Raw genomic sequence first — 17,818 nt, forward strand, 5'->3', positions numbered from 1 at the left:
AAACATGAGAAAACCTTAGACAAACCCAAATTGAGGGACATTCCATAAAATAACTGACCAATTCTCTTTTAAGCGTGAAGTTCATGAAAAACAAGGGAAGAAAGAAGAACACAGATTGGAGGACACTCAAGAGAGATGACAAGTAAATGTAATGTGGGGACTTGAACTGGATTCTGGAACTGGAAGAGGACATCACTAGATAAATTAGTGAAAGCCACATAATGTTTGGTTAATAGCATTGTGCCAATATTAATTTCCTCATTTTGGTCACTGTAACATGATAATATAAGGTCTAACGTTAAGGGAAGAAGTTGAGTGAAGGATATATGGAAATTCCGTACTATTTTGCAACTTTCTGGTAATGTTCCCTCCTACCTTTTGGAAGAGTTTGAGAAGGACTGGTATTTTTTTTTTAAGATTATTTATTTATTTGAGAGAATGAGAATGAGTGGGGGAGGAAGGGCAGTGAGAGAAGCAGGCTCCCCACTGAGCAGGGAGCCGGATGCAGGGCTTGATCCCAGGACCCTGAGATCATGACCTGAGCCAAAGGCAGCCACTCAACCAACTGAGCCACCCAGGTGCCTGAGAAGGATTGGTATTAATTCTCCTTTGAATGGATGGTAGAATTCACCAGCGAAGTGTCTGGTCCTGGACTTTCGTTTTGGGGAGGTATTTGATTACAGATTCAATCTCCTTACTAGTAATTGGTCTGCTCAGAGTTTCTATTTATTCATGATTCAGTCTTGGAAGATTGTATGTTTGTAGGAATTTATCCATTTCTTTCAGGTTGTCCAATTTGTTGGCATATAAATGTTCTGATAGTCTCTTAGGATCCTTTGTATTTCTATGGTTTCAGATATAACGTCTCCTCTTTCATTTCTGATTTTATTTGAGTGTTCCCTCTTTTTTTCTTGGTTAGTCTAGCTAAAAGTTTGTCAATTTTGTTTAGCTTTTCAAAGAACCAGCTCTTGGTTTCATTGATCTTTTCTATTGTCTTTTTATTCTCTGTTTCATTCATTTCTGTTCAGCTCCTTGTTTTTTTCTTCTTTCTATGCAACTTTTTGGTAAGTCTAAAATTAATTCCTCCCATCCCTATCTCTGATAATAACAGTTATTTCCCCCCCAATTTTCTTATATTCTTGTAAAATGCACATAAACATAAAATTCACCATCTTAACCACTTTTAAGTGATAGTTCAGTGGTATTAAATCCATTCATGATGTGCAACCATCACCACCATCTAACTCCATAACTCTTCATCCTGTAAAACTGAAACTCTGTCCCCACTGAGCAACTCCTCACCCCCCCACTCCCCCAGCCTAAGCAATCACCATTCTACTTTCTGTCTGAATTTGATGACTCCAGAGACCTCATGTTAGTGAAATCATACAGTATTTGTCTCTCTGTGACTGGCTTCTTTCTTTTTTTTTTTTTTTTTAAGATTTTATTTATTTATTTGAGAGAGAGAGAAAGAGCACTTCGGGGGAGGGGCAGAGGGAGAGAGAATCTCCAGCAGACTCCCTGCTGAGCACAGAGCTGCTGCAGCCTGATCTCACAATCCTGAGGTCATGACCTGAGCTGAAACCAAGAGTCCGATGCTTAACAGACTGAACCACCGGGTGCCACCTCCCCCCCTCACCCCCACCCCCCGCCTTTTAAAATTTTTGTTGTTTTTATTTACTTATTATTATTTTTTTTTAGTAAGCTCTATGCCCAATGTGGGGCTTGAACTCACGACCCTGGTGACTAGCTGCTTTCACTTAGCATGTCCTCAAGGTTCATCTATGTTGTAGCATGTGTCAGAATTTCCTTCTTTTTAAGGCTGAAGGGTATTTCATTGCATATACAGAGCACATTTTACTTATCCATTCATCCAACAATGGACACTTGGGTTGCTTCCATGTTTTAGCTAATGTGAGTAATGTTGTTATGAACACAGTTCTACAAATATATCTTTGAGAACCTGCTTTCAATTCTTTGGGGTATATACCCAGACGTGGAATTACTGGATCATATGTAGTTATATTCTCAATTTTCTGAGGAACTACCATACTGTTTTCCACAGCAGCTGCACCATTTTACATTCCCACCCACAGTGCATAAGGGCCCTGATTTCTCTATATCCTTGTTAACAATTGTTCTTTTCTTTCTTTCTTTTTTTTAATGATAGCCATCCTAATGGGTGTTACAGTTATTTTTTTTTAAATATTTTATTTATTTACTTGACAGACAGGGAGAGAGAGAGAGAGAGAGAGGGAGGGAACAGAAGCAGGGGGAGTGGGAGAGGGAGAAGCAGGCTTCCCGCTGAGCGGAGACCTGGACGTGGGGCTCGATCCCAGGACCCTGGGACCATGACCTGAGCCGAAGGCAGACGCTTAATGACTGAGCCACCCAGGCGCCCTACAGTTATCTTTTGATGTGTGCCGGGGATAGCCCTCTATGTGCCCATTGACCTTCTCCTAAATCCCTCTTTCCTTGGTTTCTGGGATATCACTATCTTCAATTTTTCTTCCTACCTTACCCCTACTCCTTCTGAATCTCCCTCTCCTCTCCCCAACCTCTGAATGTTGGATTTCCTCAGTTCATGGTCCCGGGCCCTCTCCCCTCTCATCTCCCCCTCTCTAATGATCTCATTCACCGCCAAGATTTTATATATTAATTCATTAATTCTTCTTAATCAGCTTTATTGAGGAGTAATTTACACATAGTAACTCTGCCCTCCTTTTTTTTTTTTTTTTTTAAGATCTTATTTATTTATTCTGAGAGAGAGAGAGCAAGCAGGGGGAGGGACAGAGGCAGAGGGAGAGAATCCCAAACAGACTTCATGCCCAGCGTGGAACCTGACGCAGAGCTCCTTCTCATAACCCCGAGATCATGACCTGAGACAAAATCAGAAGTCGGACGCTTAACTGACTGAGCCACCCAGGCGCCCCGTGATCCATCTTTTTTAAGAGCACATGAGTAGAGCATGTAATCACCACCACAATAAAGGTTCAAAACATTTCCATCACTCCAAACTGTTCCCTTTCCACTCAATCTTCATTGCCCACCCCCAGATCCTGGCAACCACTGATCTGATTTCTCTCATTATGGTTTTGCCTTTTTTTTGTTTTGTTTTGTTTAAGATTTTATTTATTTGTCAGAGAGAGAGTACAAACAGGGGGAGCAGAAGGCAGAGGGAGAAGCAGGCTCCCCACTGAGCAGGGAGCCCGACGCGGGACTCGATCTCAGGACCCTGAGATCATGACCTGAGCCGAAGGCAGACGCCTAACCGACTGAGCCACACAGGCGTCCCATGGTTTTGCCTTTTCTGGACATTCACACAAGTGGGATCAAATAATATGTAGACTTTTGTGTCAGGCTCCTTTCATATAGCATAATGTTCTTGAGATTTATCCATTTTGTTGCATATATCAGTAATTCATTCCTTTCAATTGCTAAGTAAAATTCCATCATATGGATGTGCCGCAGTTGGTTTCTCCATTCATCAGCTGAAGGATATTTGAGTTGTTTCCTGTTTCTGGTAATTATGAAGAAAGCTGCTATGAAAATCCATGTACAAGTATTAGTATGGACATAGGTTTTCATTTCTTTTGGGTAAATACCTATGAGTGTAACCACTGGGTCATATGGTAAGTATACTTTATAAGAAACTACCAAACTGTTTAGTAATTTCTGACTGGAAAAAATTATACTTACTAACTTGTAAAATTTTTACAAAAATATTGTTAAATAGAAAAACAAATGCATTAAATTATATATTTATTTCGTTTCCTTCCTTTTTACTGAGGCAAACGTACATATATCAAAATACAGCTTGATTAATTTACACACATATAAATATATATATGTAATTATAACTCCCATCAAGATAGAGAATATTAACAGCATCCCAAGAAGGCTACCTTGTGCCCTTTCCCAATCAGTACCCCTCAGTGTAAGTACTATTCTGACTTCTATCACTTAGTTCTGCCTGATTTTGAACTTCACACAAAAGGAATCACACGGTATGCACTCCTGTGTCTGGCTTCTTTTATTCAGTATAATACCTCTGAGATTCATTCACATTATTTTGCATAGGAGTAGTTTGTTGGTTTTCATTGATATGTAGTATTCTATTTTATAAATACATTTATATCCATGGTATATATGTATGTATATATGTATATTCATTCTTTTGTTGGATACACATGCATTCATATATCTTGGATACATGTCTGAGAGTGATTGCTTATGTGAGTAGGTCAAGGTAGACAGATACATGCTTAGCTTTTGTAAATATTGCCAAGCAGTCTTCCAATGTAGGTGCATCAATTAAAGCTCCCACCAGCACCATATAAGAGTTCTATTTGTTGCATGTCTTCGGTAACACTTAATGTTATCCATCCTTTTACACTCCCATCACTTTAAACACCATCTCTGTGTGAAGACCTTCCCTTGATCTCTATCTCTGACCCAATGCTCTCCCCACCACGCAAATGGCATATCCAGTTGTCAATATGACATTTCCCCTTAGATATCTTGTGGGCATCTCCAAGATAACACGTCAATACAAAGCTCTTAAGTCCTCCTTCCTTGCAAAGGGTTCCTTCCTCTGATTTCCTCATCCTCATAAAAAGCGTCACGATCTTCTCAGCTGCTCCAGCTAAAAACCTGGATTTCTCCCTCTCCCTCACTTCCACATCCAATCCTTCAGTGAAGCTGCTGTATTCTATTTCTATACTATATCCAGAATCTGTCCACTTCTTCCCACCTTCACCACCGCTCCCCTAATGCAAACCACCATCATTCTTGACTGCATGACTGCTCAGGAGCCAGAGGGAGCTCTCTAAAAAATAAACCAATCACATCATCTCCTTGCTTAATGCCTTCCTGTGACTCTCTAGTGCTCTGACATGAAATCTAACTTCTCACCCTGGCCTGAAACGCTGAGAATGATCTGGCCCCTGCCCATCTCTCTGACCTCTCCTCTTCCAGTAGGGGACTGATCACATTCCAGTCATCGCCTTTTCCTAAATACATCAGTCTTTTTCCCACGTCAGGACCATTGCCCTTGCTGTTCCCTCTGTCTGAAAAGCTCTTCCCTCAAATCTTTTCCCAGCTGTCTCCTTTTCATCTGTTCAGGTCTTAACCCAAACGTCTCTTCCTCAAAAAGGCCTTCTCTGACCACCTTAGTTAAAGTTGCTCCTCTATATGCCAGCATTCTCTATTCCCTCACCCCCTTTTATGTTTCTGTAGAGATTTTCTTGTTTTCTTTATGTAATCACTTACTTCCTTAATGCTCATATCCTCTACTAGAACATAAATCTCCAAAGGTCAGGGGCTGTGTTCCTACTATCAAGAACTGCACTGTCCACTATGGTAGCCACCAGCCATAGGTAGCTATTTAAATTTAAATAAATTAAAAGTAAATAGAACTAAGAATTCAGTTCCTCAGGTACACTAGTCATATTTCAAGTGCTCAGTAGCCACTTGTGACTAGTAGCTACCATACTGGATAGTGCAAAGAAAATTTCCAACATTGAAGAACGTTCTGTTGGACGGCACTGCTCTAGAACCCAGCTACGCAGTAAGTGTGCTATAAAGATATTTTAAATCTTCATCTTATGGGTGAGAAAAACATAGGCCAGAGAGGTTGTGTTATTAACCTAAGGTCACACAGGACCTTAGGTTAATAACACAAGCAGCCTAGCAGGGATTTGAACCCAGGACTGTTTTGCTCCAAAGCACATGCTACTCCCTTTCTTAAGAGCCAGCAGCCTCCTGGCTATTTAGAGAGGCACAGGGCTCTCCTGTACTCTTACACATTCTCCAAGGCTGAGCGTGTACCTAACTTAAGAAGTGTGGGGAGCTTCCTGTAAGGATTGTTGCCCAAGGCACTGAGAGATCCAGGGTCAGTCCTGACTCCATCTCGGATCCACCAGCTGTTCGACCCTTAGGAAGTCTCTGCCTCTCTGGGACTCAGCTGCATCTCTGCAAAATGAAGAAACTGACCCTGTGGTCTGAGGGGCAGAGATGGCAGGCAGGGGGCCTGGTGACTGGGTACACTCTTCAGATCCGGCCTGACTCTGAGGCAGGCCAGCCTGAGGAGTGGGTTGGGGGGTAGAAGTGCTTTGGTTGGCTTGACCTAGAGTAGCAGCTCCTGCTTCTTGAATGCCTACAGATGAAAACGCTGAGGTTCAGAGAGGTAAAGTAACTTGGCCCAGGCTACATAGCCCCGGAACCAGCAGAATTGGGATTCGAAGCTGAGACTCTCCGATCCCATGCGCGTGCCACGCAATCATGCTCGGGACCCACAGGAATCACAGGGAGGCGGTTACCGCCGAAAGGTAGTGAGCTCCCCGTCTCTGGGGGGTGTGCAAGTCGGTGCCGGGCCACGCACGGAGCAGTGGCTGGTGCCCGGGCCGAGACCGCAGAGCCTCTCGCAGGCCCCCTTCCGCCTCCCGCGGCGGCCTCGGCCGAGGCGCGAGCGAGGCACCACCCGGGCGGGGCGGGGGCTGCTATTTCTGTCCGGTGAGCGCAGCCCGCGCCGCAAGGCGGGGGAGGGGGCGCCCGCGCCGCCATATTCGCTCCCGCCGGCCAGCCCCGCGGCGCGCAGCCACCATGAGCACCGCCGCCTTCCACATCTCCAGCCTCCTGGAGAAGATGACGTCCAGCGACAAGGACTTCAGGTGCGCCCCGCTGCCGGCCCCCGCCTCTGCGCCTCCCACTGAAACCCCGGCCTTCTTCGCCTCCCGCCGCGCCGGCCCATCCCCCACGAGCGTGCAGCCCCTGCCCCTCTGCCCGCGTTAAGCTCCACCCCCCCGTGACCCCCGCCCCTGCAGCTCCAGCTCCCCTGCTCCCCGCGCCGCAGCCCTGCGCTCTCTACAGTCCCTGCTTGTCTCCCCCCGTGCGCGTGTCGGCCCCTGCCGCCGTCGGCTCTTCGGAGCCCAGCTCCTCCCCTCGGCACCCTTCCTCTGCCTTTTCTCTCCTGTGGGCCCAGCCCTCATCTCTCCCCGCAGCCGATGCGCCCGGGCCTCCCACCTGAACCCGTGGTGAAGCCCTCGGCTCCTCCTTGGGGATCCCGGCGCCTGCCTCTTCTTCCCCGCATTGAAACCCAGCCCCTTCCCGGGCCCACAACCCCGGGACCGACTTTTCCACAGCTACCCTCCGCACCCTCAGCTCCGCCCTCTTCTCCTCGGAGTGTTTCCCCACCCCCGCCCCCCGGCCCCCTGCTTGCGCTTCAGCAGGGCACCTTCTCCCCTCCCCGCCCCTCCCGGGTTTGCTCTGATACAGCCTGAAGGAGGGGGCTGGGCTGAGTGGCTTGGCAGGCACAGGTAGGCGGTGGTTGGGGTAGGGGCTTTTAGCTTTTGGGTGCCACTCCCCTTCTCTTTGTTTCCCTTTCGCCGAACATCACTGAGCCACACCGGAACAGAGCTGGAAAGAATGGAGGAAACCTCTCTTCCAACCCCGTCTTCCTCAGGGGGAAACTGAGGCCCCCGGGGGATGAAGGGATTGGCTCTGGTCGCACAGCCGGTTCTGGACCCTGGGAGCTGAAAAGAGGCCACAGAAACCAACATAGTCCACTTAGTGAACATTCTGTCACGTTATCCCCAGTCACGAAGGGGACAGTTGAAGTCACAGAGCTATGAAGTGGAGGATATGGGGTCCAAATGCAGGTCAGCCTTAACCCAGAGGCTGAGATCTTAGCGAGGCCGTCTGATCCAGCCCTCTGACGGGTGAGGAGATGGAGGCCCCACCTCTCCTGGTCTGATTCCTGCCTTCTGACACCCACTCCTTAGCACCCTTCAAGAGCCTCTAGTAGAGCTTTAGAACCACAGTGCTGGGTTCAGATCCTGCCCCCAACCACTTACTGGCTGTGTGACTGTGGACTTCTGAGCCTCAACTTCTGTTTCCGTAAGATGGGATAATAATAGAATCCGCCTCAGAGAGTTGGTATGAGTTTTTGAAAAGGGTTAATGCATGGGCAGTGCTTAGATTAGTGGCTGGCACCAGATTGGTGCTTAATAAATTGACGCTTATGATTCCGTGCACATCAGAAATTTGCCGTGCCCTCTCGCCACTCTTTACTTGCAATCCCTCCCCCCCTTTCATTTCTTCCCTTCACCTGGCTAGCTCCTACTCCTTTGTCACCTCTTTGGGATGCCTCCTGACGACCAGGCAGGGTTGGGCACCTCCCCTGGGCTCCCACAGCACCTGTCCCGCCCTGTGTTTCTACTGCATCACTTCTAGCCCCGAGATACTCAGAACCCCTGCACCGGGACTGTGTGCTTCCTTTTTGCATCCCAGAGCCTGTTCTGGGTACACAGAAGGTGCTCAGTGAATGTTTTCTAGGTGCCAGGCTCCCTGCTTGCTGTCCAGTGCAGTCTCATTCAGTCTACCCAGGCAGTCCAGAACAGTCCTTCCTGTTCTCCAGAGGTTCAGAGAGGTGAAGTGACTTGCCCATAGCCGGCTAGTGGCCAAGGGGATTTGCACCCTTGTCTCTTGGGCCCTGATTGCAGTCTCCAGGAGAGGGAGTTGGCCCTGCCAGCTAGAGCCTGAGAAGCCCTTTCAGCCTGCTCTGCCTGAGAACACTTAAAACCATCCCGAGCATATGAGAAAGGTGTCTATTTTTAAAGTCCAAATACCGGGAAGGCTGGGTCCTGCTGACCAACTGTCCAGGTGCCCATGTGGCCGAGTGTTTCAGCTGAGTTGTCTCTCTGGAATGAAACAAACTGTGCCCTCTGGCTTCTGGAGGCAGGTGGTGACTGCAAGTGGGGGTCCCAGGCAGGGTCAAGGAAACCATTGATCCCTATTGTCCCCTTGTGGGCAGGAGGCTGCTCAGTTCCCACTCAGACTCCAGCAGCCAGATGGACAAACTGGGGGGTCTTGCAGGAATTCCTTAATCATTTTTCGAAAACACAATAGTAATTGTTGAGGAGCCAGGAGACCTGACTGGTGTGCTGAGTCTCCTCCCAACTTGCTGTGTGACCTTGGGCAGATCGTGCAGCCCCTACGAGCCTGGTTTCCTCATCTGACTCATGCTAAAAGCTGATTGTCCTATTGAAATCTCCCAAAGATGTTATGAGGTGAGGCAAAGAAAATTCTCACTTCGTAGGTGGAAAACTGAGACTCAGGAGTCAGTTACCCAAGGTCACCTAGTTGATAAGTGGCAAGACCTATGTATTTACTTAAAGCCACACTTCAGGGGCGCCTGGGTGGCTTTGTTGGTTGAGCATCTGACTCTTGATTCCGGCTCTGGTCATGGTCTCAGGGTTGTGGGATCGAGCCCTGTGTCAGGTTCTGTGCTTGGCTTGGAGTCCACTTGGGATTCTCTCTCCCTCTGCCCCTCCCCCACGCATGTACGCTCTCTAAAATAAATAAATAAATCTTAAAAAAAAAAAAAGGCAAACTTCAGTGCTCAAACTCTTATCTACCAAATTATATGCTTTCCGTACATCCCCCACTGCCACCACCACGTACATATGCACAATACAGCTTTCTTTCTCTGAAAGCTGGTTATTTGCAGGAACTCGGGGGTGTCTGAAATGCTGAGGCATATCTCAGAAGAGTTGGTTTCTGAGTTCGGGTTCCCACACAGCTGCTTGGCTGTTAGGGGCTGGCTCTTTCCCTGCCTCCCCTCCTGCCCTCACCATACTTCCCAGGCCTTCTCTAGACCTGTTCTTTGCTGGGTCTGGAGTCCCAGGGACGAACTTGATGGACCCCCGTGAGTTCGTATTCTAATGGGGAGACACACTGGTAACCAAGCTTGCAATGCAGTTTGAAGAGTGCTCTGATTAAGAATGCAGAGTGTTCTGAGAGAATCCTATCCAGGGGAACCAAGTGTGATTAGGGAGTGTGGGTTGGGGATAGCGCATGGTGGTCAGAGGAGTCATTTCTGAGGCTGGGACATTTGAACTGGGTCCTTGACAATTGAATAGGAGTTCAACAGAGAAGAAAGAGGGGGATAGGAGGCTCATCTTGGGCAAAGGAACACATTCCTTCAGTTGCCAGGCTGAGCTGGGTCTCTATGAACTGCAGCAGAAACACAGCTTAGAGACCCTGCCTACCATCTCAGAATGTCCCCTCAGCTAGGCACACCTAGGAGTGCGCGTGTCTACCACCAGCCTCGGCATGGCTCAGATGCAAACCTCCTTCAGCTTCCGTGGCTGCTTCTCCTGCAATGACCCGGCCCAGAGGTGTGCACAGTCAGCCCGGCCACTCCCTCCCGGCCTCCGGCCCAGCCTCCTTCCTTCTCTCAGCAGCTTGAGGCTAATCCCAGCTGTTAAAAATAAACAGCAGTGACATCGACAAGTGCCCTCCTGGTAACAGGGTGCTGTGGGTCTCCCCATGACATCAAGCAGCAGGTCTGAGCCTGCAAAGATGAGGCTGGAACCCTGACAGGAGGGTTGGGAGGAGCAGTAGGGCTCTTGCTGGTAGAGCAAGCTCAAGCCTAAAACAAGGCTGGTGTGAGGAGGCAGGGTGGTCTGGTGGGTCAGCAAAAGCTGGAGGCTTTCTTTGGGGCTGCCACTCTCTGGCCCTGAATTTGCCGCATCTCTCCTGGCTGCTCTGGCCTTCCCCTCCAGTCTCTCCTTGCAAGTGCCTTCAAGACCCAGTGAACGGGTACAGTGGGCCTGGTGGGAACCTGGTCAACTGGAGATAGTGTCCCACCTAATGAGGACAGCCATGCCCTGACCAGCCAGTTATTGTCACCAGGGGATGTTGGCCCAGTTGTATTCAAAGACTCTATTTTCGGGGCGCCTGTGTGGCTCAGTTGGTTAAGCGTCTGCCTTCAGCTCACATCATGATCCTGGGGTCCTGGGATCGAGCCCCATGTAGGGCTTCCTGCTCAGCGGGGAGCCTGCTTCTCCCTCTGCCCCTCCCCCCCCCACTTATGCTCTCTCTCTCTCAAATAAATAAAATCTTAAAAAAAAAACAAAAGACTCTATTTTCAGGAGAATCTGGTAATTACAACTTTTACATCAACTCCCCCAGTTTCTAACTGTTATTAAGTCTAATTTTTGAAAAACATCTGCAAGGAGGACACAGCTGAGAGCTGCCAGTTTAAGGCCGCTGTGCCCTTTTAATCTCGGCAGGAGCCATGATGCTCCTGCAGCTCTAGCTCATGGCCTTCCAGCTCAGACTCCCGCTGCAGTTCTAACGCCCCGGGACACGGTATCGGGCCACATGGATCTGCCCACTGCCACCCTGGGGTGGGAGCCATGGTTGGGGACTGGCCAGCTGTTGACATCAGTGTCTAAGATATGCTTGCAGCCCATCAGCATGGCCTAGGGCAGGAGTTCTCAGAGTGTTGTCCCTGCCCCTAGGGACTTGTTAGAAATGCAGATTCTTGGGGCGCCTGGGTGGCTCAGACGGTTAAGGGTCTGCCTTTGGCTCAGGTCATGATACCAGGGTCCTGGGATTGAGCGCTCTGCATCGGGCTCCCTGCTCAGTGGGGAGCCTCCTTCTCCCTCTCCCTCTGCTTGCGCGCTCTCTCTCAAATAAATAAAATCTTAAAAAAAAAAAAAAGAAATGCAAATTCTTGGACCCCAGGTCAGACCTGATTCCAGAAACCTTGGGGGTGAGGTCCTGCAGGTGATTCTGATGCCAGCTACGGTTTGAGAACCACTGGTCTAAAGGCAGGGGCTGAGTGGGTTCTCTGAGGCGGAGGGGGGCAGGGCTAGCCCCACTCCACCTGTCTGGTAGAGAGGTGTCTGTCCGACCTTCTAGCATGAATGAGGTGAACGACGTAACATGCCATTAAAATAACGGCGGTGCTCCTTACTGAGTGCTCACTGTGTGCTCAGTGCATCACATACATTACTTCATTTTAACTCCCATATAACCCCACAATGCAGGTGCTGTTCTTATCCCCATTTTTCTGACAGGTAAAGTAGGGCTCAGAGAGGTGAAGTGACTTGTCCAAGTTCACATTTACATGAGTGGTAAAAGCAGGAGCCACCAAATTCACAGCGCTCAGCATTTAGCCAGCGTGCTGTACCACTCCTAGTCTGTCGTGACGTGGCAGTCGGTATCTCACCCATTGGTCTCCTGGTGGTGGCCCGACCGAGCCTCCAGCCCAGATAAGCCACTTGCCCTTGAATCTTTGTATCGAGGTCTGCTTCTGGGGGAACTCTAAGAAACTTCCCAGAACACTGGGGCCCAAGAGCTGCTCAGTAGTCCTCCTCTGCTCTCCTGCCCAGGTTCATGGCCACCAGTGACCTGATGTCGGAGCTGCAGAAGGACTCCATCCAGCTGGATGAGGACAGTGAGCGCAAGGTGGTGAAGATGCTGCTCAGGCTGCTGGAGGACAAGAACGGTGAGGTGCAGAACCTGGCCGTCAAGTGGTGAGTGTTGGCCTTGGTGGGGACAGGGCAAGGCCAGGTGTGAGAGAGCCCCACGGGCCCCTGCCCCTTTGGGGTACAGTCTCTGAGAGAGTAGTTGCTGTGAGCACCCCCTTAAGCCCCAGGGGAGTTGGACAGTGCCTTGGTCTGGATTCCCCCAGAAGTAGACCCAGTGACAGGGATTCAAGTGTGAGTTTATTTGGGAAGTGATCCCAGAAAACTCCAGTAGGGGAATAGGGAAGTGAGGTAGGGAAGGAAGAAAGCCAATAACGTGTGGAAGATCAAGCAAGTTACTGCTGTGGGCAAATGGAGCTTAACCCTTGGGGGCCTTTGGGATGCAGTATAGGACATGCCCTGGGGAGTGTTCCACCCGTGGGCTGTCAGTCTGGTTGAGTGCTGCTCCCGGGGTAGTGGGTAATGTGGAGGGTTGACCCCGCCAGCCAGAGAAAGCCCTCAGGCACAGATGCAGGGACTGGCAGCTGGAAGGTCACGCTGGCATGCAAAAGGAGTCGTGAGGGCTGAAGGGCCAGGGGGGCCCCAAAAGCCTTTGCCCTAGGCACCCTGAGGTTGCAGTCCTGAGACCTTGGCCAGTTACCTGTAGAGCTAAAAAAGCAAGATGAGGTATGTGCAGGGCACACGTGTGTGTGGGTGGGTGGAGGACTGGGGAATGGCAGGGGTCCACAGTCAACAGAGAATTGGGGCATTACCTGTGGAACAGCACTCTGTGAGCTGGGCCCAGGCATTCTGGGCCGTCTTAATGAATTTCAACTTGATCCCAAGAGCAGAGGGAATCCATAGTTTTATGCAGGAACATGACATGGTCATGTTCGTAGTCTGGAAGCATCTCTCTGGCCACGCGGTAGAGATAGGGTGGATGGTGGTTTCCCAGCAGCAGAACCAATAGTACGGTAGTGTGTGTTCCAGTATGTGAATGCTTGGGCACCTTGACTGAAGGGAGAATAAAGTCATTATTTCTCATGAAACCTGCACTAAATGTAGGCTCACTTGTGGGTGCCGTGGTACTTGGCAGATAGAAACAGGTGTGGATGTTGAGGACTCAGCTCCCACAAGCAGCACTGCGGTGCTGATTTTCTCCATTAGTGATGAGATTTTCTGAAATGGCGAACATCTCCTGGTAGTTTTCTGGAAAACAAAGTACAGTCTTCCTTCAATTTACCGGATAGTTATATTCTTGGGAAATTTAGAGCCTATTAGAATAGTATAAAAAGTGCTTTGTGTTTATATGTAAATTGAAATTAGATTTTGGACTCAGATAATTATGGAAAGGTTTTTTTCCTATGCGAATGCCCAGTGGGGTGTTAGAAACTCCAGCAGGACATGGAACATGTTTTCTTTTACAATATTGCCTTTCCCAGCCACATGCACGCCCCCCCCCGCCCCCAAATAAAAGCCAGAAGTGACATCTCATTAGTTATGACCAAAAAAGGCCCCCATAAATTTCCAGAACTCTCCTGAGGGCACTACACCCCAATCAGAACCTATAGGAGGCAGAAAGTGGGGGGAACCCCACGAGTACTTGGATAGAAGAGTTGATGTTGAAAACCGTCAAAAGAGAGCCACGGTTTACAAACTGGTATGCATTGCGGTTCCCTGGGACCCTGGTTAAAGCTCTGTATTCCCCAGCAGGGATTCGGACTCAGGAGCAGGAGGGGTGGAGGGAGGAGTCTGAGGTGGGCAGATGAGGAGGTAGCACCTGGGAATCTGCACTCGAATGCACACCCACATCCCAGAATTCATTTAGGTCAGAGGTTCTCAATCTTTTTTTTAAAGATTTTATTTATTTATTTGACACACAAAGACAGCTAGAAAGGGAACACAAGCCGGGGGAGTGGGAGAGGGAGAAGCAGGCTCCCCGCCGAGCAGGGAGCCCGATGCGGGGCTCGATCCCAGGACCCCGGGATCATGATCTGAGCCGAAGGCAGATGCTTAACGACTGAGTCACCCAGGCGCCCCAGAGGTTCTCAATCTTAACTGCATGTTAGAATCACCTAGGGAATTAAAAAACAAAACAAAACAAAAACAAACTCGCAATGTCCAGGCCACACCTGAAAACCAACGAACTCCGATTCTCTGGGGCTAGCACCCGGGTGACAGTTTTTTAAACGCCCCACGTGATGGCAATGCACAGTTACGGCTGAGAACTAATGTGTCTAGTACAGCTGTTTTTAAACTTTAATGTGGCTTCACATCACCTGGGGCCTTTGTTGAACTGCAGATTCTGGTTCAGTGGCTCTAGGGTAGGACCTGCGAGTCTGCATTTCTGACAAGTTCCAGGTGATGCTGGTGATGCTTGTGAAGCTGATCTGTGACTATGAGCAGCAAAGCAAGGCTCTAAGGCAGAGGTTCTCAAAGCGTGGTCCCTGGACCACCAGTATCAGCATCCACTGAGAACTTGCTAGAAATTTAAATTCTCAGGCCCCACCTAGACCTCCCAAATCTGAAAATGTGGGGTGGGGTCCAGAAATCTGTTTTAACAAGTCCTCCAAGAGGATTCTGATACACGCTCAAGTTTGAGAACCTCTTGGGCATTCCTTGGTTTCCAGCTGAGGTTCCAGCTGGTTTCCAACTGAGAATACTCTTAGCCATTCCTTGGTTTCGAGCTGAGGTTACTGGGCTCAGGGGTTTGGCCATATACTGACATGCAAAACCCAGGAGGAGGTGCAGGTTTGGGAGGTGCCAGGAATGATGTTGGCAGAGCCAGAGGGTGCCTGTCTTTCTGGCAAAATAAGGAGTCCCCTGTCGATCTGGGGCCTTTTCCTCAGCACATGTGGCCCCATGGGCCTGAGGGGGACCTAAGGAGCAGCGTGACGCGGGCTGAGCCTGGGGCTTTTGGACACCCTCCTTCCCTCCCTGCTCAGCCTGGGTCCTCTGGTGGGCAAAGTGAAGGAGTACCAGGTGGAGACCATCGTGGATGCCCTCTGTGCCAACATGCGGTCAGATAAGGAGCAGCTCCGAGACATCGCTGGCATCGGCCTCAAGACTGTCCTGTCGGAGCTCCCTCCTGCAGCTACAGGTACCCAGGGCCCAGGGATTAGGCACTGTCATTATCTGTCCTACTTTATGATTAAAGAGACTGGGGCCCAGAGAAGTGAAGGTACTTACTAACGCCATCCAGCTAGTGAGTGGCAGAGAATTCAGACCCAGCTCTGTTTAAGTTCCTGGCTCTGTGTCAGGAATGCTTTAGCTGTCAGGAACAAAAATCTAACTAATGACAGCTTGAGGGAGTACGGGGTTGCTTTTGTCACAGGATTCTGGAGGGATCAGCCATCCCATTTTTGCAGCAATTCATTTAGCAGCTCAATTAGGACAGGGGTAAGGTCTCTGCCTCTTTTAAGAAAAGCACATGTTTCCTCAGAAGCCCTCAGGAGGCTTTGACCTGTATCTCACTGGCCAGAACAGGGTCGCTTGGCCCCTGCTGGCAGCAGGGGAGTCTAGGCAACGAGCTCTCCTGCCTCCCTAGTCAGCAGGTGGAAGGCAGTGGGGCCGGGTGGGGGGTGAGTCAGCCATCAATTCTTCAGCTTCCCTGGCTCTCCCCTTTAGTTCATTCAGACTCTGGGTCAAACCTCGGACCACTCAAGGCCAGGGTCAGCTGGATTCTCGGGGATGTAGGCTCAGGAATATAACGAGAGCAAGGGCCGACCAGAGGTGGTGGCCAGCCCTGGGCCTCACTGTGCCATCCTTGTGCTCTGTGCAGGCTCTGGCCTGGCTACCAACGTGTGCCGGAAGATCAGCGGCCAGCTCACCAGCGCCATCGCCCAGCAGGAGGATGTGGCTGTGCAGCTGGAAGCCCTGGACATCCTCTCTGACATGCTGAGCAGGTGGGGGACCTGAGCAAGGAGGACCGGGGAAGGGCAACATGGGGACAGAGAGGGATTCAGAGCCACAGAGCCAGCACTTAACTGCACACCAGGCTCTGTGCTTGGCGCTCCTTGAGTGTCCTAGCAGCCCTGCGAAGGAGAGCTCCTTCATCGCAATTCTATAGTCTCTGAGCCCTGCCCAAGGTCACCCTGTCAGTGCCAAGGTAACAGTAAATGGCAGAACCTGGGGTTTGAATTCAGGTCTCTCCAAGCCTGGAAGCCTATGTGTGTTCATCCTCTCCCTCATCCCCTTCTTTCTTTTTCTCCTTTTGGGCTAATAGAGCTGGGCCTTTGTTTTAAATTACACTGTACATTTTAAAACTGTTCATTCATTCAACCTCCCAAGACTTGAACACCTACTCTGTGACCCAGAAAAATGTCAGATGTTGAACTGGTGCTGGGAATATGGAATTGGATGGGTCTTGGGCCCTCCTAGGGAGGAGCTCACAGATAACGTAAACTAAGTGGATAAGAACAACAGAAAGGAAAAGAGCAGAGCCTTTAGGAGCTCACAGGAGGAGCTGGGGGTAGGGAACTTTCCTCGAGAGGGCCCCATTAGCTGAGCCTTCAAGGATGGGCAGAACTTGGCCAGGATTGGTTGGGCATAAGGGGGACACTGGAGAGAGAGACTGCCCTCGGGTCCTGGGGGAGACAGCGTGGGGCTGGGGTGTAATGTGGAGAGGCTGGTGTGGAGAGATGAGGCTGAGGGCTGAGCAGGAGCTGCGGGGTGGGTGACTAAGGCTGACACTGAATGTGTGAGGAGTGGGGGCGGGGGTGAGGGCAGGGGTCGAGGAATGCCTGGTGCATATTTGTGTGTTTCAGCCTTCTCTTCCTATCTGCCATGTGCACGGTAGATGGCAGGGGTTGAATGGGCAGGGAGACTGGTTAGGAGGCTTCTGCAAGCAGGTGCACTCAGGTTGTATTTAGGAGATAGACTCCACAGGACTTGGGGTGGGTGAGTGGCAAAAACTCAGAGGTGACACCCGGGGGTCTGGCTTTACTGACTGGGGGGGCACACAGGGCCATTGGCTGTGGTGGGGTGCACTCTGGGAACAGGAGCAGGTTGTGGGGAGGAAGGTGATGGGTTCATTTGAGGCATGTTGAATCAGAGGTGCCTGGGAGGCACCCACTCAACCAAAGACTCCATGAGGGCAGGCTCTAGGGCCAGTCTAATCTCACCCAAGCTTCCAGCACAGGCCCTGTGACACAGTAGGTGAAGAAAGAAAGAAAGAAATGAAATCCAGGAGAGAGAGCTGGGCTGGATATGGGAATGTGAGGCCAATCTGTTTGTGTAGAGTGAGAAAAGTCTCAGCATATGTATGGGACAGAAAATGCACAAGCCTGGTTTTGAAGGTGAAGACAGAAGCTGCTGAGGTGGGTAGGGAGCTGCATTCTCCCTGTGCAGAAGCCATTCTCTGGTTTTGCCTCTTGCCTTAAGCCTAGAGCCCAGCTTATCCAAAGAGCACTGGGGAGCCACTGAAGGAGTTAGACAGAGGATTGACCAGGTCAGAGGTAGACTTTAGACCACTGTGATCTCAGTGAAGGGGATGGATTGACAGGGTGTGTGTGTGTGTGTGTGTGTGTGTGTGTGTGTAGAGTGTGCCCGATTGACAGGGT

The 17,818-nt window shown here is 49.9% G+C and overlaps 1 protein-coding gene across 1 annotated transcript in view; it reads left to right on the forward strand.

Annotated features, from left to right (window-relative positions):
- Nucleotides 1-6,219: 6,219 nt before the first annotated feature.
- CAND2 (cullin associated and neddylation dissociated 2 (putative)) overlaps nucleotides 6,220-17,818 on the forward strand; it is a 32,990-nt gene continuing 21,391 nt past the window's right edge. The window contains exons 1-4 of the mRNA XM_032411971.1: nucleotides 6,220-6,671; nucleotides 12,183-12,326; nucleotides 15,203-15,357; nucleotides 16,039-16,162. Coding sequence (XP_032267862.1) covers nucleotides 6,604-6,671; nucleotides 12,183-12,326; nucleotides 15,203-15,357; nucleotides 16,039-16,162 — 491 coding nt within the window. The 5' untranslated portion in view covers nucleotides 6,220-6,603. The remainder of the gene's footprint in view (nucleotides 6,672-12,182; nucleotides 12,327-15,202; nucleotides 15,358-16,038; nucleotides 16,163-17,818) is intronic.

The sequence above is a fragment of the Phoca vitulina genome, unplaced genomic scaffold (assembly GCF_004348235.1).
Source record: "Phoca vitulina isolate PV1807 unplaced genomic scaffold, GSC_HSeal_1.0 scaffold13, whole genome shotgun sequence".
In the NCBI taxonomy this organism is placed as follows: Eukaryota; Metazoa; Chordata; class Mammalia; order Carnivora; family Phocidae; genus Phoca; species Phoca vitulina.